The sequence below is a fragment of the Halichoerus grypus genome, chromosome 11 (assembly GCF_964656455.1).
Source record: "Halichoerus grypus chromosome 11, mHalGry1.hap1.1, whole genome shotgun sequence".
Taxonomy (NCBI): domain Eukaryota; kingdom Metazoa; phylum Chordata; class Mammalia; order Carnivora; family Phocidae; genus Halichoerus; species Halichoerus grypus.
In genome coordinates, this window is record NC_135722.1 from 91,746,837 (window position 1) to 91,770,417 (window position 23,581).

Below are 23,581 nucleotides of genomic sequence, written 5' to 3' on the forward strand. Positions count from 1 at the left end.
TCAAATTGCCTTTTCAAACCCTGGAGGGCTTCTCCATACAGCTTCCTGGAACAGCTTTTCTAGAGTCTTTAAAAGGGTCATTTGTGGGGGCGCCTGGGTGGTGCAGTTGGATGGACATCTGACTCTTGGTTTTGGCTTAGATTGTGATCTCAGGATCCTGAGATGGAGTCCCGCAGAGTCTGCTTGGGATTGATTCTCTCTTCCTCTCCCTCTGCCCATCCTGCTTGTTCTCTCTCTCTCTCAAATAAATAAATAAGTCTTAAAAAAAAAAAAAAAAGGGTCATTAGCTATCAGGTGGCTGGGGAAGGCCCCAAAAGTCTGAGGCCAGGAAGACCCTAACCCACTCTGAGCAGCAAGGGGATGAAACCCGGTGCCCTTTCTGCTAGGGCTTGAGTACTCACGGACTTGGGGTGTGGGTGCTCTTAATCTCCTGCTTCCTCTTAAGGGCAGGAGGGAGAAACCTGACTTGTTCTTCCCTCTCCCAGACCACTGAGTCCTTAACAAACACATCTTCTTGCCCTCCAGTGTGGTGAGGGAAAGCTGGACATAGGATGGGGTGCAGGGGTGTGCCCCAATTCTGCCACACCCTTTCCTATCAAGGGTGGGGTCTCCTCCAAGACTCAGTTTCTCTGCTGAGAAATGGAGTGGCTCTGGGAGTGGGGAGCTGGCTTCAGTTTCCATGGAGACTCCTACCTCAGCAAGCAGTGATAAAGGTGCCACAGAAGGACTCCCAGAGAAAAGAAGGACTAGGAAGGAAGAAGAATCTCGGAAAGGGTCAGAAAGGATCTTCTGCCTGGGGCTCATGCTTCCGGGCAGGACCCCAAAGTGGTGATGTCCATTTGCCGACTCAGGTTATTAGAATGCCTCCCTCTTCTTCAGGGGCCACTCTTTGTTGGTCTACAGAGCGCTCCAGATCTGATCTCTTCCCCCTGGGGTGCCCACCCAAGCCCAGCCCTTTTCCCAGGGCCTGACAATTTCAGAAATCGGGGGGAAGCGGACGGAAGAAGGGAGTAGGGCTAGAATGATTCCAGTATTGGGGCTGGAGGAGGGAGGAGCATTTCCTTACCTGAGGGCACCGGCCTCTCCCCTTGTTTGCTCTGAGATAGCCAGTCTCGCTCCTGCCCTGCACGAGGAGGCCGCCCTGTGGGCGCTGCCTTCCCTCCCCCAGACCCAGACGCCCAGACCGACCCACAGACGGCTGGACTCGGCCATGGCCCGGCTTCCGGGGCCCTTCCTCTGCGGGGCCCTTCTGGGCTTCGTCTGCCTGGGCGGTGAGGAGGCGGCGGGCGGGACCGCGGTCAGAGCTTGGGGGGCAGACGCCTGGCCTCCCGGCTCCTGGGGCCGGCTCAGTCCCGCGGAGCGGGCTGGGGGTGCGCGGGGCCGCAGGGGCCCGGGGTCCGCGGGGCGGGGCCGGGGAAAGGCGTCGAAGGCCGGGCGGGCGAAGGACGCAGTCACGCAAGCCGGCGGGCGAGTTGGGCCTCCCCGGGAGGGTTTAACCACCACCGGACTACTGTTTTCCTTTCCCTGACGAACACACCCTCATACCTGGCCCAGTCTCGGGCCTTTTACCCACAAAAACCCGGCCGAGATGTGTGCTCCTCCCTCCCGGCAACCTCAGGTTTCGAGAAGGGAGAGATTGAGGGGAGGGAGCTGAGCTCTGGAGGAGGGAGGGAGGCCTTGAGAGCCGCGGGTTGGGCCGGACCCCAAGACCGCCACCGGGATTCGGGGCCGGACCTCCACTCCACCCCAGCCCCGGGCCTGGCGCCGTCCGAGCGCTTCTCCCGCCGGCCTCCCCTCTCTCTGTGTCCCCCCAGCCCCCGGGCTAGCCGTGGAGGTGAAGGTACCCGCCGAGCCCCTGAGCACCCCCGTGGGCAAGACCGCAGAGCTGACCTGCAGCTACAGCACGTCGGTGGGAGACAACTTCGCCCTGGAGTGGAGCTTTGTGCCGCCTGGGAAGCCCATGTCTGAGTCCCACCCGGTGAGCTAAGAGCGTTGCGCTGGAGGGGGGCGGCCCTCCTGCCTCTTGGTGGGGTTGGCTGGGAGAGGCTGGAACAGAGGGCCCACCCAGGATGAGGGTGCGGGTCAGAGAGGGTGGGTTCGGGGATCAGCATGCTTGGATGAAACAATGAGTGGAGTCTTTCTAGATCTTCTTAGGACCACAGTCTGCATGACTCCGTATGCCATATGCGGCCCTGTGTATCCAACCTCTCTCCCCGAGCTCCTACAAGCAACTCCCCTAGCCTTGTGCAGTCCCAGTTTCATTAATGCTAAGCTCTGGTGATTGTTAGTAGGATCAAATGATGCCCCTTCCAGGAATATTTGCATTAATTTCCCCCCTCAGATTGAGAGCCGTGCTTAGCTGAAAGCAATAAAACTAGTTTATTTAGCCCTTGGGAAGGGATGGTATTTGGGGACAGATAGACCTTGCTGGTTCTGGCTCCAGAGCATCAGCTTCCCTGTCTGGTATAAAAGGAGGGGCCTCTAATACCTTCTTATGTCTGCTTTGGAGAAAGGACTGTAGAGTTGACGCCAGGCAGAAAAAGGCACATATGTGTGTCCTCTGCTTCTCCTCAGATCCTGTACTTCACCGGTGGCCGTCTGTATCCAACTGGTTCTAAGGCAAAGAGGGCCAGCCTGCTTCAGAACCCCCCCACAAGAGGGGTGGCCACCCTGAAGCTGACTGATGTCGACCCCTCGGACACTGGAACCTACCTCTGCCAAGTTAATAATCCGCCAGATTTCTACACCAATGGGTTGGGGCTAATCAACCTTACTGTGCTTGGTAAGGCAGGCTGGGGACCCACCAGCCACCCATATACTGAGAAAGATTGCACTGGGCCTGCTAAGTTCCCTCCCCCAGATCCCTGATTTCCAGCCCAAGCACACACTGCGCTGGGGACCCCAAGGGAAAATACCTCCTTCCCAAAGTCCTCCACCCTCCACAAAGAATGCCTCTTCCCTCAGTCTCTAGTCACAAAGGGTTCAAGAGAGAGAAAGCTCTTCCCATATATAGGGATCTGAGTCATGCCCCGGACAACTCTATCTTTGGGGGAACGTCCCTTTTGTAGCTCAGATTCTGTCTCTCCGTATGTCAGTGGCAGAGAAGGGGAGTGGCCATTAAAGGAACAAGGGCCCCTGTCACTAGGCACCAACTTTGTGTTCACAATTTCCATCTCACTCCAACCCAGAACCTGCTCAGAGATGAGCAAACAGAAACTATGAAAGAGGCTGGGGATGTCTAGGTGGAAAAGTGAAGATTTAGGAGGTGTGTAACAATTGCACTCAAATATCTGAAGGCTTGTCCTGTGGAGGAGAAATTTTTCATTTCTCTTTGTGGGCAGAAATTGGGACCAAATGGGTGGATATTATATTAACACAGATTTTGGCTCAACACGAGGAAGAATTTTCTAACAATCAGAATTTCCAATAGTGGCAATCATTTCCTGGGGATGCAGTGGAATGTGAAGAGAAGTGGACTACTATTTGGTGGGAGTACTGGAGCAGGAAATCCAGCATGTGATGGGGGGGTGGGGCTAAAAGATGGCTAAAGTACTTTCTGTGATTCTTGCAGTGCCCCCCAGTAGTCCCTTGTGCAGTAAGAGTGGTCAGACCTCCGTGGGGGGCTCTGCTGCACTGAAGTGCAGCTCTTCCCAGGGAGCCCCCAGGCCAGTGTACAACTGGGTACGCCTTGGATCTTTCCCTACACCTTCTCCTGGCAGCATGATGCAAGGTAAGGGCCTGGGGCATCAGGGAAGAGGGGACTCAGGACCTGGGCACACCTGGTCTCTAAACTCCACACCCCCTCACTTATCGGTTCTGTGCCTGTGGGTCTGAGACAGACCGCCGTACCATTCCCTGCTTCTTCCCTGGGGTCCTGTATTGCTCCCTCCTGTCTGGCTTCCTGTGGTCTGTGGCTCTGTGCTCCTGGGAGCATTTCTCAAGTTACATGTACTCCTGGTGTCTTGGATGACAGTGGAAGACAGGGGGAAGACAGGGGGTCTTCTATGATTTCCACTTTTGGGGATTTCTTGAGGGTCACGAATCATTTCCAAGCTTCCCAGAGAGGAAACTGAGGCAGAGTAACATGGACTGGCTTGAATCATTTAGTCAGTGTCTTGGGAGGAACCAGGTAAATGGGTAAGAGCCTTGTCTTCTCAGCTTCCTCATACTTGTTCCAGTGCCCTGTCCCTTGCCCCAGCCCCAGCACACCCCTTTATCAATCCAGAGAGCCCTCTGGATCATCTGGTGTGTGCTCTGCCTTCTAAAGGGAGGGTAAGCAGCTTAGTAAAACATTTGAGCTACCCCAGAAGGTAGTTTCTAGCAATGAAGCCTTCCCTTCACCCCAACCTGGAACCTGACATCAGCCAGTAAGCATCCCACCCCAATCCCATGAGTGTGCCATCTCCCCCTCCCCTGAAAAGGCAGCTGTGCAGGGTGGAAAGAGCACAGAAGTGGCAGTGACTTTGGCACTTCCTTTCTGGGTCACCTCGGACAATTACCTTCCTTCTCTGAGCCAGGGTCCCCCCTAATAAATGAGGTTAGTCCCTTCCTGACAGGATTGTGTTAAGGATGAAACATGTTTTCATCATAGTAGGTGCTCCCTGTGAGTTGAATGAATGATGGAACACTTCCTCCTTACCCTCTAGATGAGGTGTCTGGCCAGCTCATTCTCACCAATCTCTCCCTGACCAATTCTGGCACCTACCGCTGTGTGGCCACCAACCAGATGGGCAGTGCGTCCTGTGAGCTGACCCTCTCTGTGACTGGTAGGCAATGCTGTGTAGAGGCCCGGCTGGAAGGCCTGGGCTGGGGAGGCTGCGTGAGACACCTGGGGAGAGGCCAAGGGAGGTCTGCCCCTCCGAGTTCCCTGTGTCCCCTTTAGAGCCATCCAAAGGCCGAGTGGCTGGGGCCCTGATTGGGGTGCTCCTGGGCGTGCTGTTCCTGTCAGTTGCTGCGTTCTGCCTGATAAGGTTCCAGAAAGAGAGGAGGAAGAAGCCCAAGGAGACATATGGGGGTAGTGACATTCGGTGAGCAGGAGGGCTGGGCGGGGGTTACAGAAAAGGAGAAAAGGGCTTGGGTTATGAGTAGGTGACTTCAGCCCTCAGACTCTGACATATTTCGGGTTGTTTGGGGGTAAGGAGTGCTGCTCAGCTCTGGGATTCGGTGGTGGGGGTGGCAGGTAGAGCAAGTGTGCTTGCGTGTGAGCGATGCACAGGGTGGAGGACTTGGTTCACGGCTTCCCTCACCCTCCTCACACTTAAAAGAATTTTCAGTTTTTAAGTCCTTTTCATATATATATATATATATATATATATATATATATATATATATACCGGATATGGATGCCAAGAGTTGGATTTGTCCTGAGCCTTCAACTGAGTTTAGTTCTTCTGTGTGGGGGAGTAAGGAAAGGAGAGGCAAAGCTGGCTCTGTCACCCGTTAGCTGTCAGTCGTGGGGTCCAGAAGAGGGCTCAGAGCAATATTTCTCAAGGTGTGGTCTTCAGATTCCCTGGACAGAAAATATCAGATTCCAGCTACTTCCTATTCCTCCTGAAGCAGTGTGTGTGCGTGTGTGTGCGTGTGTGTGTGTGTGAGATGGGGCCTGGAATCTTCATTTCAACCCAAATGCCACAGATGATTTTCATGCACAGTAAAAATTTAAAGTCTTTGGGTTAGAGGATGGGGGGGGTCCTTTGAGGGATGACCCCAACCTTCACTAAAAATTTTCTTATATCAGGGAGGATGCCATTGCGCCTGGGATTTCGGAGCAAACTTCTGTGAGAGCTGATTCTAGCAAAGGGCTCCTGGAGAGGCCCCCCTCTGCCAATAGTGTGACGACCACCAAGTCCAAGCTCCCTATGGTTGTGTGATTTCTTCCCCTATCCTTGAGGGGGAATATCAAGAATTAAAGCCTTTGGGTACCATATTGTCTCCCTCTTCTTTCTGTCGGCATAGCTAATTCCTCTAGGCGGCACAAAGAGTATTACCAGGACGCGAAGGAATGGGCTTGGGGTCCTAAAGGAGATGCTGTAGGTGGGAAGTTTGGTTGGCTCCGAGAGAGTAGGTTTTAACAAGGTCCTCTTCCCATTTTTCCCCCTCCTCACCTCCACTTTTGGGTTTGGTCAAGTGAAATTTGCTCAAGCTTCAGGCGATGGCCTTGTGCACCCAAACTCCCTCCCCTCCGGCACCCTCTGAATACTTGGACATTCCTCTTTATTGTTCACATTCCAACCCAGCACGGTCACATGCACACACGGAGATAAAAATCCTTCGGGCCACAGCCCCAGGAGCCCGGCGGGGGGCGGGGCTAGCAGGGTGGGGGCGGGGCCGCGGCAGACTCCTCCTACCGAGCCTCCCAGGAGCTCGGCGTTTGCATAAACAAGATGAGAGCTGGAGAGGTGGCTCTCGGGGTGCGCCGGGGAGAGGGGAAGCAGATTACAGGCAGGCGTGGGGTTGGGGTGCGAAATAGGTACTTCCCTTACGATCAGAGCAATAGGTACTTCCCTTAGATCAGAGCAGGAGGTATCCAACACCATAAAAACCCTCTTTCCCTCTCTCCTCACCCCAGAGCCAAAGTTCTGGGGCTAGGCTGGGGCGCGAACAGCACAGAGACGCAGAGCGCCCCCTTTATCTGCGCACAGAACGAAAGGCCTTTTTTTTTTTTTAAGTTAGTGTACTTGGGCGACGCTTAGGGCGCCCTCCGCAGTGCGCGCAGGGAAGTGCACGGAGGCTGCGGAGGCAGAGCTGCATGCGGGGTGCGGGCAGAGGTGGGCGAGAAGCAAAAGAAGGAAGATGTGAGAGCGCGGGGTTTGGGGCTAGGGTGGGAAGGAAGGGCGAATGGGGACCATATTAGACTGGAGGACTAACTAAAAGGGCACAGACTTAGCGACTCCTCGACGGAGCCTGCCTGGGAGAGGGAGTCTCTGGGGACGCAGGGAGGGCTCCTGAAGCTGGCAGGCTGGTGGGAAGGAGAGGATCACAAACACGGCAGGGAAGTCTCGTCACTGCGAAGGGGACGCGGCATCCATCTCTCCTTGGCAACTGAGGACAGAGAAGGTCTGAGCACCTGCCCTCCCGGGTACTTCCTCTCCCCCTTCCTTCTCCCTTCCTGAACCAGGACACCAGGGCGGGGAGCGCCAGGGGACCTCAGTCACCCAGAACCCCCCACCCGAGTCACTGAGCTGAAATAAGCCCGTGGCCAGTGCGTGTGTGCGCCGCAGTGTTTACAGCCTCAGGCCGGGTTTGTGCAGCCAAATGGGGGTGGCTGCGTTTCTGTGTTGGTCCAGGTGTGTCCCTGTCGCAGCCTCAGGCGTCCTGATGAAAACCCTTAGGCTGGAGGGGGTGACGGCGGGCAGAGGGAAGGGTGGGGGATTTGGTCCTTTTCTCCCCCTCAGGCCTCCCACCCGCGTCCGAGTCTTATTCATTACCTTTGAAAATGCTCAGTTCTTCGGTCCAGGGCGGGGCAGAAGGAGGGAGGAGAGAGAGGAACAGGTGAGCTCTCGGAACCCGCAGCACCCTCAGCCTCCTCCCAGCCACCCACCCCAGGTCTCGCCTGGGAGCCCCCGACCCTTAGCTCCCTCTCCACCCCGCAGCCCGCCCGTAGTCTCCGGGCTACTTCGGAGGGGGAGCGGGGCCGCTCTCGGCAGGTCCCGGGTTTGGGAAGGGGGAACCTGCCGCCCCCCGCGCCCCGCCCGCCTCACCTGGCCTAGTCTCCGCTGGGGCCGCCGCCCGCGCCTCCCCGGGCGCCCCCAGCTCCGCCCGTTCCCCCGTGGCCCGGGCCCTTCCGGCCGCGCTCTCCACTCTTTATCTTCTTCCGCGCCATGTGGCCCCGGAAACTCGCCTGGATTTTGGCCGCCGCTGCGTTGGCGCCAGGATCGTCCAGCGGGATGTCTAGGATGTCGTCGTCCGGCTTGGAGCACGCGCTCTCCTGGGGGCGGGGCAGGGGGTACTCGTGGGATGACTGGGATGAGACCCCGACAGGGTAAGGTAGGAGTAGAGCCTTGGGAGGGACCGACGCGCGAGTGGGAAGCGCAGAGAGGGGAGCTATGGGCGTGGGGAAGGGCTGAGCAAGGGCCGCGCGCGCTGGTGTGTGTGTGTGTGTGTGTGTGTGTGTGTGTGTCCCTCCTGGAGAGCGGCAAGCAAAAAGTTAGGGTCATGGTCAGGTGGACTCAGCTGTGTTTCCAACTCAGGAAAGAGTCGTGCACGGTGGGCTGGGGTACAAGACAGCCAGAGAGCCCTGAGTGAGCTGAGGGAAGGGTCCATCACCAGCGGCTGAGCTGGAGAGCGGCAGAGCTGATGGAGGGTGGGCTGGGAGGAGCAAAGTAGACAGCAGCAGGGACTCCTGGATGTGGCTGCCCCTCCCCCCTGTCCTCAGAGGGTGCCTCCAGATCAGAAGGGCCCCTTCTGAGTCCAGGATTCCTTGGGACAGGGTGTAGAAGAATCAGGCCAGTCCCTTCCCTAAGTAAAATTACATCAGGGCTCAAAGCTGGAATTAGGGTGAAGGTGGGGCTAACCCCTGGTGAGTCAGCCTCCCTCCACCTAGGGCTAGAGGCCCAGAGACTGCTTTGCCATTGATTCTTCCCTTTCCAGTGCTCCCCAGGAGGTACTCAAACACAGCAGAGACGAGGTGGTCTGGAAGAAGCTACAGAGAAAAGGCTTCACTCCAAAAAAGACAAAGGAAAGATGAGGAGCAAGAAGCCCTTGGCCTTGTGTGCTCCAGAAGAAAGGTGTTATGACAATAGCTACCCATTAAGTACTTCTCTTGTTCCTGGCACAGTAACACAGTGTTTTACAGACATTATTTTATTTAGTCCTGGCAAAGCTATGACGCACCTTTTATTGTCATCCTAGTTTACCTCTAATAAAACTGATGATGTAAGTGTTTATAAATCTTACATGAGGTTTTACAGATAGTTACTAATGGACCTAAGATTCAGACCCTTGTATGTCAGAGTCCAGAGTATATTTTCAACCCCTATTCCGTAGCATAAGCAAAGGCAGTCAAGAAAATGAACCAAGCTCTACCTCTTGTTACCTAATGCTTTCTTGTCTCAGCTCCTTCATCTGAAATCAGGATCATCATATCTACCTCTATGGGTTGCGAGGAAGAATAAACAGCATGATATACATCCAGTTTCTCGCACAATCTAGTTGCTCAATAAATGGTAGCTATTACGATGATTCTTTTAATTAATAAGTTGATGTGAAATAGTAGTTTTTATAGGCCAAAAAATAAAACAACCCCAATTTCATATGGTTCAGCCTATAATAATCACATCCACCCCCGGGGCCTCAGGTTTCTGTCTCCCACAGCCTGCCCTAGCTGAGACAGGCAAAGGTTAGGGAATAGATGGTATTGATTTTAGAAGTAAGGCTCTGGAATGGAGAGGGCCTCAGTCCCTGAGCCCCTTTGTTGCTTAATATTATGCACAGCATTAATGTGGGTTGGGATGCATATGGTTACTATGGAGTTAAAAAGGCATTTCTCTTTTGATCTGACCCTGTGGCTTCTAGGAATTCTCTCCTCCCCCCTCCACCCCCCACCCCAAGGACTTCTGCTTTAAAAATGGCTTCCCCTCATCATCTTCGCAATGCTGTTTTCATTTCCTGGGCTTCAGTGTTCTGCAATTTGTGCTCAAGATGCCCACAATTGATTTAAATGCAGTTACAGGGAGTTATTAAGAAGCCTGTGTGGTTGTGGAGGGGATTGGCACTCTTTTTGTCTTTTGCAGGTCTAGCACTCCCTCTCTGACCTCTTATTCTCCACCTGTAATCAGAAACAACTCTTGTGTTCCTTGATTCCCAGAGCTCATGCCTCTCTTGGGATATCCTTAGGGAAAGAGGTTCTCCTCAACAGAGGACAACGATTTAAAACCAACCAACCAACCAACCAACTAACCCATTCCTGACCCACCTACCCTTGGCCAGCAACTATGGAAGAAGGGGTATCTTCCCCCAACTGTGCTACGACCAAGCTGCTCTGTCTCTACCCACCTCAACCGGATCCAGAATGGAAACCCAGAACAACTGGCAGAGGCATCCAACACACTACTCCTCCCCCAAATCAGCTCCCTCTCCCTCCAGCTGAATTCTCAGGGCAGAGCAGCTAGGTGGCCTGTCCACAGGCAGAACCGGAGAGAGAATAAAAGGAATCCAGGAAGGGTCATGGTTCTGGGCTGGTGCCTTCTAAAGCCTGAGAGCTCCATATGAACCAGCGGTGGAAACGTGCACTAGAGGGTAAAACAGGAACCATGGCTTCTGGTCCCAAGCGGGCGTATCACTTCACCTCCAGGGGTCTCAGTTTCTTCAGGCCGCAACTGGAACTTGGCCTAGATGGATAAATTCTTTAGGTCCCCAATCCTAAAAGCCTTAAGAATTATCCCCGCTAGGGCGCCTGGGTGGCTCAGTTGGTTTAAGCCTCTGCCTTGCGCTCAGGTCATGATCCTGGAGTCCCAGGATTGAGCCCCGCATAGGGCTCCCTGCTCAGTGGGGAGTCTGCTTCTCCATCTGCCCCTCACCGCATTCTTGTGCTCTCTCTCAAATAAATAAATAAATAAATCTTAAAAAAAAAAAAGAATTATCTCTACCTATTGCTTACTATATGCCAGGCCCTGTGCTTTGCACACATCACCTCACTTAATCCCCACTTCAGAGGTAAAAAAACAGCCTCAGAGACATTTTGTAATTTACCCAAGGCCACAGAGCTAACAAATTGTGATGGGATTCGGAAGCCTCAGGGCAGGTAATTATTTCTATGAGTTCAGCTAGACCAAGTCAACCAGACTAAGCAAAAGAAATGAGTGGAATCCAAAAAAATGTCTCCTTGCCTTTTCATATTAAGTGAATGGAGGGAAGTCATATATATGTGACTATGTAAATCAGCAACTGGTACATTTGAATCGGCAGCTCTGCCTCTTAAAAAAAAAAAAAAAGCTCTGTTTTCTTCTCGAGCTTCCTTGCCAAGGGGCAAGAAGGAAATAAGGCAGGACTAAGTGTTTCCCAACACCAGGTCAGATGGTCAGCAAGGAGAGCCCCAGAATGAAAGATACAGAGGGCCCTGCCTTGGGGTGCCTGGCTGGCTCAGCCGAGAGGGGTTGATGTAGAGGGGTTTGGGCGTAGAGCTTACTTAAAAAAAAGAAAGAAAAAAAAAGAGGGCCTCTAGACCCCAGATGCACTCTGTTCTCTACATGTCCCAGCTCCATTCCAGCTCTCAGTCCACCTCCACAGAATGGGGATGGGGTAGGAAGATCCTCAGTCCCAGCCCTGTTCCAGCCCTCTGCCTGTCACCTCTTCTTTATTTTCTTACCCCCCCCGCACATTCTTACAATGGTGCTGTCTCTTGCTTAGTCCTTTAGCCCTGCAGATCTGGGACAGGGCCTCACAGGGTTGTTGTGATGATTAAATATAAAGTTAATATGGTAAGCAATCACAAATTGACCAATATTATTGATGTTAATGAATCAAAATCAAAATAACAACTACAATGATTTACCCCTAAGTTCTTTCTGCCTCTTGGTACCCAGACATAGGGAAGTCTCATCTCTTATAAACTGGGCTATTCTTTCCTTCCAAACCTCACTTTTTTTTTTTTTTTTTTTCTTTTCTTTTGTAAGCCATAGGGTGGAGGGTGGGGAGCAGGCAAAGTCATAACCTCTTGTATCATTAGCTGGCTTGACTGAATGACAGAGAATGCAAGGACTTTGGAGTAGTCTTTCTCCATATGTAGGGGCTAAAAATAGAAAATAAATAAACACATTCCATATATGTATGATCACTGTACTCCTCTGGGGTGCTAGGAGCCAGGTCCTGTGCAGGCGCTTTCGTACCCAAGTCACCTTAGCAGCAATCTACTTGGGCATCAGGCACTCGCAGCCTCCAGGTCTCCGTGTGGGCGCTGACAAATTGCAGACACTTCCTTGCCTCGCCAGCAGGGCTCCCTCGCGGTCACTTCACCCAGCCCCCTCCGGGGCTAGATGGCGTTGGGGGACGGGCCAACCCCTCCCCAGAACCACACTGACTAGGCTCTCTGCTGCCCATCATCATTCTTTAGCTAACCTATATGAACTGACTGTCCACCCCCACCCCCGCGCTGTACACGAGGGTCACGGAGATCATCCTGTCTGCCCACCTACGGCGGTGGCAGTGGGATGGGGAATGGAGTGAGGGCGAAAGCCAGGGGAAAGGAGACCGAAAGGAGTCGCCGCAGCTTCGCTACAGTTTACAGCGTCTCTCCGGGGGAAGTTCCTCTTCTCGTCTAACCTGCAGCTTCGCTGCTGCAGAGCCCTGCAGAGTCCCCGGTCCAACCTGGACTGCCTGGCGGATGGGCATCCAGACGCCCCCGCGAGTTGGGGAGCATTTTTCCTAGGGCTTCCAAGTCAGGCGGGTACCTTCCACCACCCACCACCCACGTCTCCGCAGGCACCCCTTATTGCTCCTGGGTCTTCTGCACCCTCAAATGCACTTCCATCCCTTACTCTCCCTCCAGGGGGTTCTTGGGAGCCCCTTGCCCCAGATCAAGCTGAGTGCCGGTCCCCCCGGCCCTCTAACTTACGGTGCAGCAGTCCATGCTGGTGTTGGGGGTCCTTGGCTGGGGCACAGGCTGGCGCAGGGCGGGGGTGGGGTCTGTGTGGTGCTGGGTGGGGACTCTGGGGCCTTGGGGTGCCCGCTGACCAGCGCCGAAGCAGCCGCTCCGCTCTCGGGTCCTCTCTCCCGCGCTCCGCTCTGCTCGCAAATGTAACCTGAGCCCTTCGGTCGAGAAGCCAATCAGGAGAAGGCTCGGGCAGGGCGGGCGGGGATTTTACAGGGAGGACCACGCCCCCTCCCTGCTCCCTCCGCCTCGCTCCCCCTCCTGCCCCAACCCCTCCGCCTACACACTTCCATCCATTCCTCCTACACACCCCATCCTCCCAAATTCAACCCCCTTGTTTGCTGAGGCGGCAGACTGCCAGGCAGATGTATGCCACCGCAGGCAGAGGGAGGCCCCCGACATCCCGGGCACAAACACACTCACATCTGGGCACGACACCCCTCCCACCCGTATGTGGAAAACCACGTACCCCTCACCCACCTCCCCACACTTCCACAACTTAGCTAGAGTCCCAAATATGGCTCCCTCTAACTCCTCCTCCCCTCACCCCCGCCAGTCCTCAAAGAAAAGCCCCCTAAGACGTGCGTTTAAAAAAGTCCCATCATCACTCTGCTACGGAACCAAGAAAGCTGTCAGTACAAAACCTGAGGGTGAGCACACATAAACACGAAAGCTCACAAGCCCCACATGTGTATATGTGACACTGCCCCGGCTCGCCGACACGCGCACGGCTGCGGGCAGACTCTACAGACACCACCTGGAAAAATAACTACACAGACCTTGTACACACGCTGTGCAGATAAATGCAGACGGTGCCCGGCCTGCATAGGTGGGTAATCACGCTACCGGCGAGGTCCCCGTTACCTATCTATCGATCTATCATCTATCTATCATCTATCATCTATCTAATGTATGTATTTATGCATAGATACTAGCTTGGGAGAAATACCCTTCCCTCCCACTCCCCAGTCCAGAATCTCCCTAACCTCTTTTTTAAAAATTAATTTATTTTAGAGATAGAGAGAGGGGGGAGAGAGCAAGAGAGAGCGAGAGAGAGAGAGAGAGAGAGAGAGAGAGCAAGGGTGGGGAGGAGCAGAGGGAGAGGGACAAGCCTACTTCTTGCTAAGGGGGGTGGAGGCCCACGTGGGGCTGATCCCACCACCCTGAGTTCATGATCTGAGCCCAAACCAAGAGTCCCTTGCTCAACCTGCTGAGCCACCCAGGCGCCCCTCCCTAACCTCTTGATCCATTGCTTCAGAATAAAACAAAAACTGGCCACTCTCACCCTGCCCCTGGGAAGAAGAAAAATACCCGAAACCCTAGTATTGAGAAATTTAAAAAATGGTTGTCTTTTGGGGTCCACGGTGGAGGAAGGATGTGGGCTTTGTGAGAGGCTGGAGAAGGGAGATACGGAGGAACATCGTGGAGCAGCCTGTCCGGGTAGGAGAGCAGGCAGTGTGGCATGTTAAGTGGATAGAGTAGGCCACCTCCGAAGAAAACAGAAAGTCTTTTTCAGCTAGGGTCCCAAAGGAGGGAAGGCTGCTCAGGCAGGTTGACTGAAGCAGAGCAAGGAGGGGAAAAGGCCCTGTGGCTCTGCTTGGGACAGGGGATCCTGGAACAGCACTGCAGGGAATCCACAGCCACTGGCCAGTCCTAGCAGGGCTGCCGCAGGCTTCCTTCCTACCTGAATGGGCTACAGGCTTTGCTGGCCAAAGGGAAAATGAGTGGGAGGGAAATTCTTGTGGCCACTCATGATGGGAACCGGGTTAGGCAGCTTGGCCCCCCAAACCGAGCTGGATGCTGGCCGGGATTCCAGGGCTTGGGGCATAGGGGTGTCTCTCCCAGCATGTTTGGGACCCACCCACCCTTGTAACTGAAAATCTGTTCCCCAATCTGTCTCTGGCACATCCTCTATCCCCCCACCTCTGCCAAATGGCAGGATGTCCTGGGAACTCAGCCCCTTGCCTAAATGATGGGCACATCTGGGGCCTTCGCTTAGGCCAGTTCCGGTTGGACTCCAAATCTAGGATCCAGAGGAGAAAGGGAAGGAGGAAATTGGGGACAGAATGGGTATCAGGCCTGGACTCTGCTTTTCTCTTCCCAAATTAGAGCTGAGGAATTCGGGATTTAGCGAGTTTGCAGTAAAGTCCCCCAAGTTGCTAGGCAACATCCCTCTGCAGGCTGGCTGCCTCTGGGCCCTTCTTCCTGCTGGTCAGAGCTGAAGTGGGGGGGGAGCTTTACAACATGCCCCCCTAAACTCCCACACAGGCAGCACAGCCCTTCCCTCTTCCTAAAAGATGCCCTTGTGTGGGGTGAGGGTGTCTCGGAACACTGGCGGGCCCGTGGAAGAGCAGAAATGGCAATTGTCAGTTCCATCCGCAAAACAAGCATTTCAGCAACAGCCCACTTGGGGCGCCCACGCAGAACTGGCCACTGAGCTTGCCGTGGGGGATGGGCAGTCTCCGAGGTAAGGAAAAGGTAGACAGAGAGGAAGGCAGAGACGGGAATCAGAAGACAGACACAAACTCAGACGATCCAGAGGAAGGAGCAGCGACACGCACAGCCTCATTTAAATGACACACACACGGACCCAGAGGCACAGAAACACGTCCACAGAGACACATACTGTGGGCCCGTGGCCACCCACTGACATCCAAAGACATGCACGGCAGTGCACCCTTTCACCATCACGCATCAGGGGTGCGTGCTTCCTTGGTGAGGGCTTCCTCTTTTGGACTAGGTGGCCGGGGTTCAACAGCAAGATGGGCTGGGTGGAACTCCAAGCCCCTGCTCAAACAGATGAGCAAGGAGAAGGGACAGGAGCTGTGTGGAATGCCTGGGTCTGGCGGCTTTGGGGAGCAGGCTGCCTCACTCTGCAAAAGCTCAGGAGCTTGGCAGAATCGTGCCAGATGACACTCCCCATGAGGACCTGGGTGCCAAGGTCATCTTTTGGAGGGTCACTTATTAACTAGCTGGACTTGAGCTCTGTAGCTGTCCTCCGTGCCTCTTCGAATTTTATAAACTCTGAGCCCCCCCCCCCCCCCCCCCCCCCAGCTATTGAAGGAGAGGGACTGGCAGCCTGGAAATGAGATGAACTCCAGAGGGCCAGGTTAGAGAGGGAGCCGGGGCATGTGGGGGCGGTGGGCTGCATCGGGCAGGGAGCATGGCAGGGGAGGGGCACAAAGTCGAAGCCAGGGCCAGCAGAGGAAGAGATTTTAGACAAAAGAAAATATAAGAGATGGATTAGTGGGAAGCTTTTGGGGTCCAATATGGATCCATCTGGGGACAGATGGTGGGGGATTTGGAGAGAGTTGGTCCTCGTAAGCAGAGAGAAAAGCCAAAGCACATGGCAAGCTATTTGCCAATACTTGTGGCTTCCTTTCCTTGGAGTGGGCACTTTCTGAACATAAAATCACAGCTCAAGCCCACAGACGGACTCCATGATAAGATGAGGGTGGAAAGTAGGAGGCCCATGCCTCTGGTGGAGCTGATCTGGGGGCTTCTTAGGTCAGGATTTCACCCATTTGAATGGAGGGGGTTGGGGTAGCAGGAAATTCAGTTTTCTCTGCAAATATTTCAGCTTTTGCTGTAGTAGTATTTTTAGCAACTTGGTTGGCAGAGGAGGAGCCCGGGTACATTTTTAAAGGGGCCTCTGCCAGACTGGAGGCCTCCTCCCACCCTCACCCCACACGTCCTAAAGGAGAGGGGAAGAAAGCACATGGCTCAAGGGGTGCATTCAAATCGGGTTTGCTGGGCATTAACTGACCATTAAGTGCTCTTCACCCATAGTTGGTAGCAATCATCAGCAGTATCCTTGTCATTAGCAGCATTATCCAGAAGAGGAAATACTTCTTGAACTTCTGTTGTGTGCAGGATGCGACCAGGGATGCAATAGAGAAGGTTTAATATACTTGGAAAGACAGCGGAAGGAACCAGCACTCCTGAGTGACTACTAGGTGATGTGTGTTGTGCTAACCACATCATCTATGTGGTTCCATTTCATTCTTACAGCAATCCTGTGACTTCGGCCTTATGTTTCCTATTTACAGATGAAGAAGCAAAAGGGTTGAAGAACTTACCCAAGGCTATATCGTCATTCAAGGGAAAAATCTAGATCAAAACTCAGAGCAGAATAATAACATTATTCTACATTGGAATAGTGTTTTCCAAAGTGCTACCGAATTCATGATTTAATTTGGTGCTCATGAGAATTGTGTGGGGAGGTATTAATATTTTTAACCCCTTTTTCTGAGGACAAAGTAAGGCCTAGAGAGGTTAAATGACTTGAATTTAAGACTATGACTAGAATTAGCCCTCTGGTGAATTACAGAACCAGAGCTAAAATGCAGGAGTTCTAACTTTGAATTCTGTGTTTTCACCTCTAAGGTGCTCTGTACAACAACCCAGCACTTGCACTGGGCTTCATGGGATGGATTATAGTGGTTAGCAAAACAGACATAGTTTCTTCTCTCTTGGATCTAACAGTCTGATGATAAAAGTACATATGTATATGTGTGCACATATATGTAGATCTATGTATAGTTATAGATGTGTATATATATCTATGTGTGTATATATATATGAGATATATTTAAGTAATAAATGATAGATGCCAAATGAATGATGCAGAGTAAGCATTATGGGAGTTGAGGTGTGGGAGAAATGATTGAGAATTGGGATGATCCAGGAAGGCTTCTTGGATAAGGGGGCTAGAGACGGGCAGAAGGACATCTTAGGCAGGAGCAAATGTTGTGAGCCGTGCACTGCATTTAGTGTCTCTGTGCTTATGCGACCCCATTCCAGAAAGGCCCTGAGGACAGCAATCCCAATCTCCTCCGCTCCTCACAAGGTTGTTTTGTTTTGTTTTTAGTAGGATCCACGCCCAATGTGGAGCCCAAGGCGGCTTGAACTCATGACTCTGAGATCAAGACCTGAGCTGAGATCAAGAGTTGGAAGCTTAACTGACTGAGCCACCCAGGCGCCCCCCCAAAACCCCCTCCCCCCAACAAGGTTTTATGTCTGAAGCTCAGCATCCTGATTTTACCTATGGCGACGTCTCGAAAGCCTCCAGGACCTGTAGGTACACAGCAAATGTGTACTCGTGCTTGCTCGCAGCCATGCTGGTCCTTGGTGCTTTAACACACAGCGACCCCTTGCTCCTCCTGATGTGGCAGGAGGCTGCTTCCTTCACCTCCACCCCCTTGTTCTCTGGGCCTGTGTAGTTCAAAGTCCTGGATGTGGTTTACTCCTTGTTCCTCAGTTGCCCCGAATGTCTACGTGTTTTGTTTCACTCCACTTCCCTTTCCTCGGTTTGCTTCCCCACCTTTCCTTATGAATCATAGCTAGTGGTGGCTAAGCAGTGTGTGTACCTTCTGGGCCTACACAGGCCATCTGTAAACATTGGACCAACACAACCATCTTTATGACAAGGGAACGACCATCTTGATAATATTTTAATGACAAACTCCAGCACCAACCTAATAACCATGTCAATTTGGGTGCAGACAAATGTCTGTTTGAATTAGTTTTTATAAAAAGACTTACATGAGGTACAGTTCTTACCTGATTCTTTTTTTTTTTTTCTTCTTACTTGATTCTTTGGTCCTTTCACAGACCCTTTCTTTTGTGGTTCAGCCAGATCTTCAGATAAAAGGCATTCTTGATTCTACCAGCAATATGTGTTAAGTGAGGTTCAGGCCATTCTTCTTGTCATTGTCTACCTCAGGGCAGAAAGAATAACTCTCATCCCGGAGATGGAGACCCTCTTACAATCATTCAGAATGAGCATCTCTCTGGGGCGCCTGGGTGGCTCAGTCGTTAAGCGTCTGCCTTTGGCTCAGGTCATGATCCCAGGGTCCTGGGATCGAGCCCCGCATCGGGCTCCCTGCTCTGCGGGAAGCCTGCTTCTCCCTCTCCCACTCCCCCTGCTTGTGTTCCCTCTCTCGCTGTGTCTCTCTCTGTCAAATAAATAAAATCTTTAAAAAAAAAAAAAAAAAAAGAATGAGCATCTCTCTGAGCATGTGTGTGGGGCCAGTACCCAGCCTTACACTTCTTCATGTTCACACTGTCTAATCTGAGAACTTGGGAGTGTTGGTTTTGATCTGGATCCACTGGCCATGGCTCTCATTTATTTGGCATCTAGCAATGTACTCTTTTTTTTTTTTAACCTTTTGTCTTATTTTAGGAACTTTAAACTCTTGCGAAAGTTAAGTAATATATAATGAACCCCACTGTACCCATTACCCACGTTCAGTAATTCCCAGCACATCACCAAACTCATATAACCCTTATTCCTTATGATTCCCCCATTACCATTTCATTCATAAACATTTAAGTACGTGTCCTTGAAACATACGGACTCTTTAATACATATTTTTAAAGTATATGTTCATTAGCCTGGAAGCTCCATAAAGAAAGAGATTAGAGCGGTTTTCTTTACCACTGTAGCCTTAGCACAGTGTCTGGGACATAGCAGATACTCGGTAAATATTGTTTGAATGATTGAATGAATAAGGGGGTGAATGAATAATACTGTCACAAGGAAACAAGGTGTGTGTGGGGGGCGCCTGGGTGGCTCAGTTGCTTGGACATCTGTCTTTGGCTCAGGTCATGATCCCAGGGTCCTGGGATCCAGCCCTGCGTCAGGCTCCCTTCTCGGCAGGGAGCCTACTTCTCCCTCTCCCTCGGCCCCTCCCCCTGCTCATGCTCTCTCTCTCTCTCAAATGAATAAATAAGATTTTTTTTTTAAAAAAAGGAGGAGGGGGCGCCTGGGTGGCTCAGTTGGTTAAGTGACTGCCTCCGGCTCAGGTCATGATCCTGGAGTCCCAGGATCGAGTCCCATGTCGGGCTCCCCGCTCGGTGGGGAGTCTGCTTCTCCCTCTGACCCTTTCCCCTCTCATGCTCTCTCTTACTCTCTCTCTCTCCAATAAATAAATAAAATCTTTAAAAAATAAATAAATAAATAAATAAATAAATAAATAAATAAAGGAGGAGGGCGCCTGGGTGGCTCAGTTGTTAAGTGTCTGCCTTCGGCTCAGGTCATGATCCCGGGGTCCTGGGATCGAGGCCCGCATCGGGCTCCCTGCTCCGAGGGAAGCCTGCTTCTCCCTCTCCCACTCCCCCGGCTTGTGTTCCCTCTCTCGCTCTCTCTCTCTCTCTGTCAAATAAATAAATTAAAAAAAAAAAAAAAAGATTTAAAAAAAAATAAAAAAATAAAAAAAGGAGGAAACAAGGAGTAAATAAAAAAGTGCATATATCTGTGATCAGGCGTGATCTAATTTGTTAGAGGCCAGATATGTCTTCAGCAAGCACTCAGTAGGTGGGCCTTAAATAGGGAGGCAACTCTTTATCTCTCTGAGATTCAGTCTTAGGCCTTCCATTCTGAGGAGCTGAGACATAGACCCATGTGTTCCTTGGAAGTCCATGCTGAGGTGGCCCTTTTATAGGAGCAGCATGGGAGATGGAGCATGAGAAGGGCCTAAGGAGGGAAGGGAAGGAGCCATGCCTGTAAACCAGTTTATTGAGTCTAATATTTCTATTTCTGTTTTATTATTTCTTTCCTTTATCTTGGTTAAGCATTTCAACTTTGAGCTATGAAAGGGGATATTTTGGGAAGAGTTATATATGCAGTCTCAGGTCGGGTAACCCAAGGTAGAACAGCCAACTTGGTGGCAGCAGTCATTCGTGGGGCATCTTATGAGGAAGGTGTCTCTCAGCGGATGAGAGTCCAGCTTTGTGGTCTTGCTTCCCTGTTCCATCGAGAGATTCTCTTCCCAACAATAAACTTAGAGAGTTTTATTATTATTTTTTTTAAAGGGGAAGTTTCTTTCATTGAGCGGTCTGACCATAGTTGATCCCAGTTCTCTTGAATAAGTCTGTATGTTAATGTTTTCTGCCTCCCAGGCCAATCCAGTGGTCTGATGGGTAGGTGAAGACCAGCCAGCCACTCCCATTTATAAGGAATTAAGGGCCTACCAACTTTCACTTTTCTTAAGCCAATACAGATCAGCCACATGGCTGGAGATGGTGTTGCCAAAGACCATCTCACTGTAATTTCCATATAAGCTTCTGTGAGAATAGTAAGTATTGGTATGGAGAGGTCTCTTATCCTTAAACTTCCAAAGGAAGGAGATATTGACAGAATTTCCCTAGCAGACTGTCATCTGATAGGGCCAAGATATGGGGGAACAGATATTAGAATTCAGCCATTGTAAGGCCTGGTTGGCAAGCCATCTGCAAGAGAAAGCTTCCTCAAAGGCATCACCCAACATGAAAGACATGTCACACACCCCTGAAATTAGATGACACAGGAATCTGGTCATTGGTTCAAATGTCTTTCCTAATGTAAAAATGAGAGAAGTTCTACCTAGCTTAACCCTGCCTCTAACCTTGGACAGTGATGTTGTTTTGCTTGAATTTTTTTTTTTCCTTTTTGGCCAGATGGAAGCACTGAAAGTAAAGGATTATTAACTACAAGCTTTTGTTATTCTGTAATTTGGGCGGAGCATTTAAGTTTAACGAGGTAAGCACTGGTAGTTATATGGGGTTGGTATACTTTTGTTATTTTTGCCTTGCCTGCCGTGGGATTGTGAGTTGGAGTGGGGTGAGTGGGGAGTGCTGGAACATGAGCTGTTTTGGGACTGGGTTGTTAGTGGAAATGTTCCTGCTGCTTAGCTAGAAGGCATGCCAGGTAAAACCATTCTGTCCCTTTGACCCTGAAGCCCTAAGGTCTTTAAGTAGTCTTTCTACAGGTGTTCAGTGTTCACATATACCTAGAAGACAGAGTCGAAGTCTATACCGTAGACACAATCCTATGGCGTAGATATTCTTCGGAGGCAAAAGAGTATAAAGCCTGGTCCTTAAAAAAGAGAGAGCGCTTTTTTCTACTGGGAACAGCGTCATGGAGCTATGCTATGTTATGATTTGCTAAACATATGTCAGATCATAACAGTAGGAAAGTTCCACATTTGGGATACTATGTGAGGATGTGTATAGATCTTGCTAAAACCATCATGGCAGACGCTGTTGGTTTCCTAGCCAATATCTACACATTTCCCCTTCTTGCTTGCTAACAGAACTGCAGTTTTGTTGGGAGCAGTCATGGGTCTGGACCTGACATTATGCCATAATCAGTCTAAGCCTGTTTCTACTTCAGCTTTTATGACAGCTAGGGCTGGTCACAAGACACAGATATGGCCAATGAGATACAAGGAAATTTCTGCTGAGAAATCTTCTGGAAAAGCTTTTGCTTTCCCGAGAGGAGGAGGCAGATGCTGCTGGCACCACCAGCCCCCTTCTTTCTGCCTTAAATACAGACCTGAAGTCTAGAGCGGCATCCGCTATCTTTCGACCATACAGCAAGTCAAATACTGAAATCACGAGGAAAAAAAGTCCTTTATATTTAAGCCATTATCATTCAAACGTTCTATAAGATTTACACAAATGAATCCCTAATATGACATCATAATACAAGAGAGGTTCAAGGGCAGATCAGGGCACCTGTCGTTGACAAGATGAAGACTGCATGCGCAGGTTATTTCCAGGGATTCTTTGATGACAGACCTGAAAATTCTAAGTTAAAATAGCTAGTAATTCAGGCGCAAGTGTATGTGATCTCGTGCAGCTTGACTTCCTAATTGGCTGCCCTAGATTGGCTCTGCTTAATTAAAGGAACCATTGTAGGATTCTAAGTGACCATTTATAGTTCCTGTAGTCACGCTCAAAGCCTTTGTCCCTGGCCTCTCAGCATTGCTACCACATCAACCTCTCAGTTGTCCCATGACTGGTGTGTGGGTTTGCTATAATTAGAATTACTGACAATTAAGGAAAATTCCTTTAAGACAGAGACAAGAACCCAGAGATAGATGAGGACTGGATGGGTTTAGGCATTTTATCTCTAGTCAGAAGGCTGATCTGTATTGGTTTTTAAAAAGTTATAGGTGGTAGACCCTTGATTCCTCATAAATAACAGCAACAGGCTGGTCTTTGTCCACCCAACAGGCCACTGGTTTAGTGTGGTAGGGAGAAGTCTAATGACTTCTAATGATTTCAACTTTGAGCTATGAAAGGGGATATTTTATGAACTTATTCAAGGGAATTGGGCTTAACCATATCAGACCATACAGTGAAGCAAGCTCCCACCTCTTTCAGTAAAAATAAAACATTCCAAGGTTAGCACTGGAAAGAGACAGATTCAAGGCAGAGCAGATATTCATCCAGAATCTCTTTCTGTGCAGCCTTCATAGCTCTTTCAGAGCACACTGCTCTCCTCCATCATTCCTGCAGACAGTACGTGTAGTCCACATGGAGTGGCCTGTCTAGTCGAGCTGATATTCTGAAGGGTTAATTAGATATCCTTAGGGCAAGGATTCTCTACCAGTTCTTCGGCTAATGAAGGCGTGTCTCCTTTAAAATGGGTATTACTTTTAACCACGACAAGGGAATGCTTTGCACCTATAAGCAGAAACCTTTGAGGGGCACCTGGGTGGCTCAGTCGTTAAGCGTCTGCCTTCGGCTCAGGTCATGGTCCCAGAGTCCTGGGATCGAGCCCCACATCGGGCTCCCTGCTCCGCGGGAAGCCTGCTTCTCCTTCTCCCACCCCCCTTCTTGTGTTCTCTCTCTCGCTGTGTCTCTCTCTGTCAAATAAATAAAAAATCTTTAAAAAAAAAAAAAAGAAACCTTTGGGATACTGGGAGGGCACTTATTATTATTATTGTAAACCAGTACATGTATGCAAGAACTTCTGAATTTGTCTTAAATTAAAGTAAATATGTCATAAGTCTGGAAGGTCTCAAACCATTTTCCTGGAGCATTTTCTGTGCCAAATATTTATTTTGAGCATTTATTATGTGCCATCTCTTTTATACTAAGGGCATCACGTGTTGTATTGATCAAGACTCTCTTGGTTGTAAGGGATAGAAACCCAATTTACATTAGGATAGGCATCAGTTCCCTGCAAAGACACAGGTAGAGCTTCAGGGACAACCAAATCCAGGG

The 23,581-nt window shown here is 50.9% G+C and overlaps 2 protein-coding genes across 2 annotated transcripts; one reads left to right on the forward strand and one right to left on the reverse strand.

Annotated features, from left to right (window-relative positions):
- The first annotated feature begins 122 nt into the window (after positions 1 to 122).
- VSIG2 (V-set and immunoglobulin domain containing 2) lies at positions 123 to 5,924 on the forward strand. The gene is made up of 7 exons (XM_078058819.1): positions 123 to 1,271; positions 1,815 to 1,978; positions 2,575 to 2,782; positions 3,572 to 3,730; positions 4,647 to 4,766; positions 4,883 to 5,027; positions 5,738 to 5,924. The coding sequence occupies exons 1-7, from the start codon at positions 1,022 to 1,024 to the stop codon at positions 5,868 to 5,870; spliced, it is 1,179 nt and encodes a 392-aa protein (XP_077914945.1). The 5' UTR covers positions 123 to 1,021; the 3' UTR covers positions 5,871 to 5,924.
- An 876-nt stretch (positions 5,925 to 6,800) lies between these two features.
- NRGN (neurogranin) lies at positions 6,801 to 12,758 on the reverse strand. The gene is made up of 4 exons (XM_036123277.2): positions 12,551 to 12,758; positions 7,701 to 7,927; positions 7,428 to 7,445; positions 6,801 to 7,041 (listed from the first exon to the last, which is right to left on the reverse strand). The coding sequence occupies exons 1-2, from the start codon at positions 12,563 to 12,565 to the stop codon at positions 7,706 to 7,708; spliced, it is 237 nt and encodes a 78-aa protein (XP_035979170.1). The 5' UTR covers positions 12,566 to 12,758; the 3' UTR covers positions 6,801 to 7,041; positions 7,428 to 7,445; positions 7,701 to 7,705.
- Positions 12,759 to 23,581: the final 10,823 nt, after the last annotated feature.

Bases quoted from the DNA above. Each gene is read 5' to 3' on its own strand.
- VSIG2 (XM_078058819.1), top strand. From the start codon at position 1,022: ATGATTCCAGTATTGGGGCTGGAGGAGGGAGGAGCATTTCCTTACCTG. The intron at 1,272-1,814 runs GTGAGGAGGCGG...GTGTCCCCCCAG, and splicing joins GGGCTTCGTCTGCCTGGGCG to CCCCCGGGCTAGCCGTGGAG. The intron at 1,979-2,574 runs GTGAGCTAAGAG...GCTTCTCCTCAG, and splicing joins CCATGTCTGAGTCCCACCCG to ATCCTGTACTTCACCGGTGG.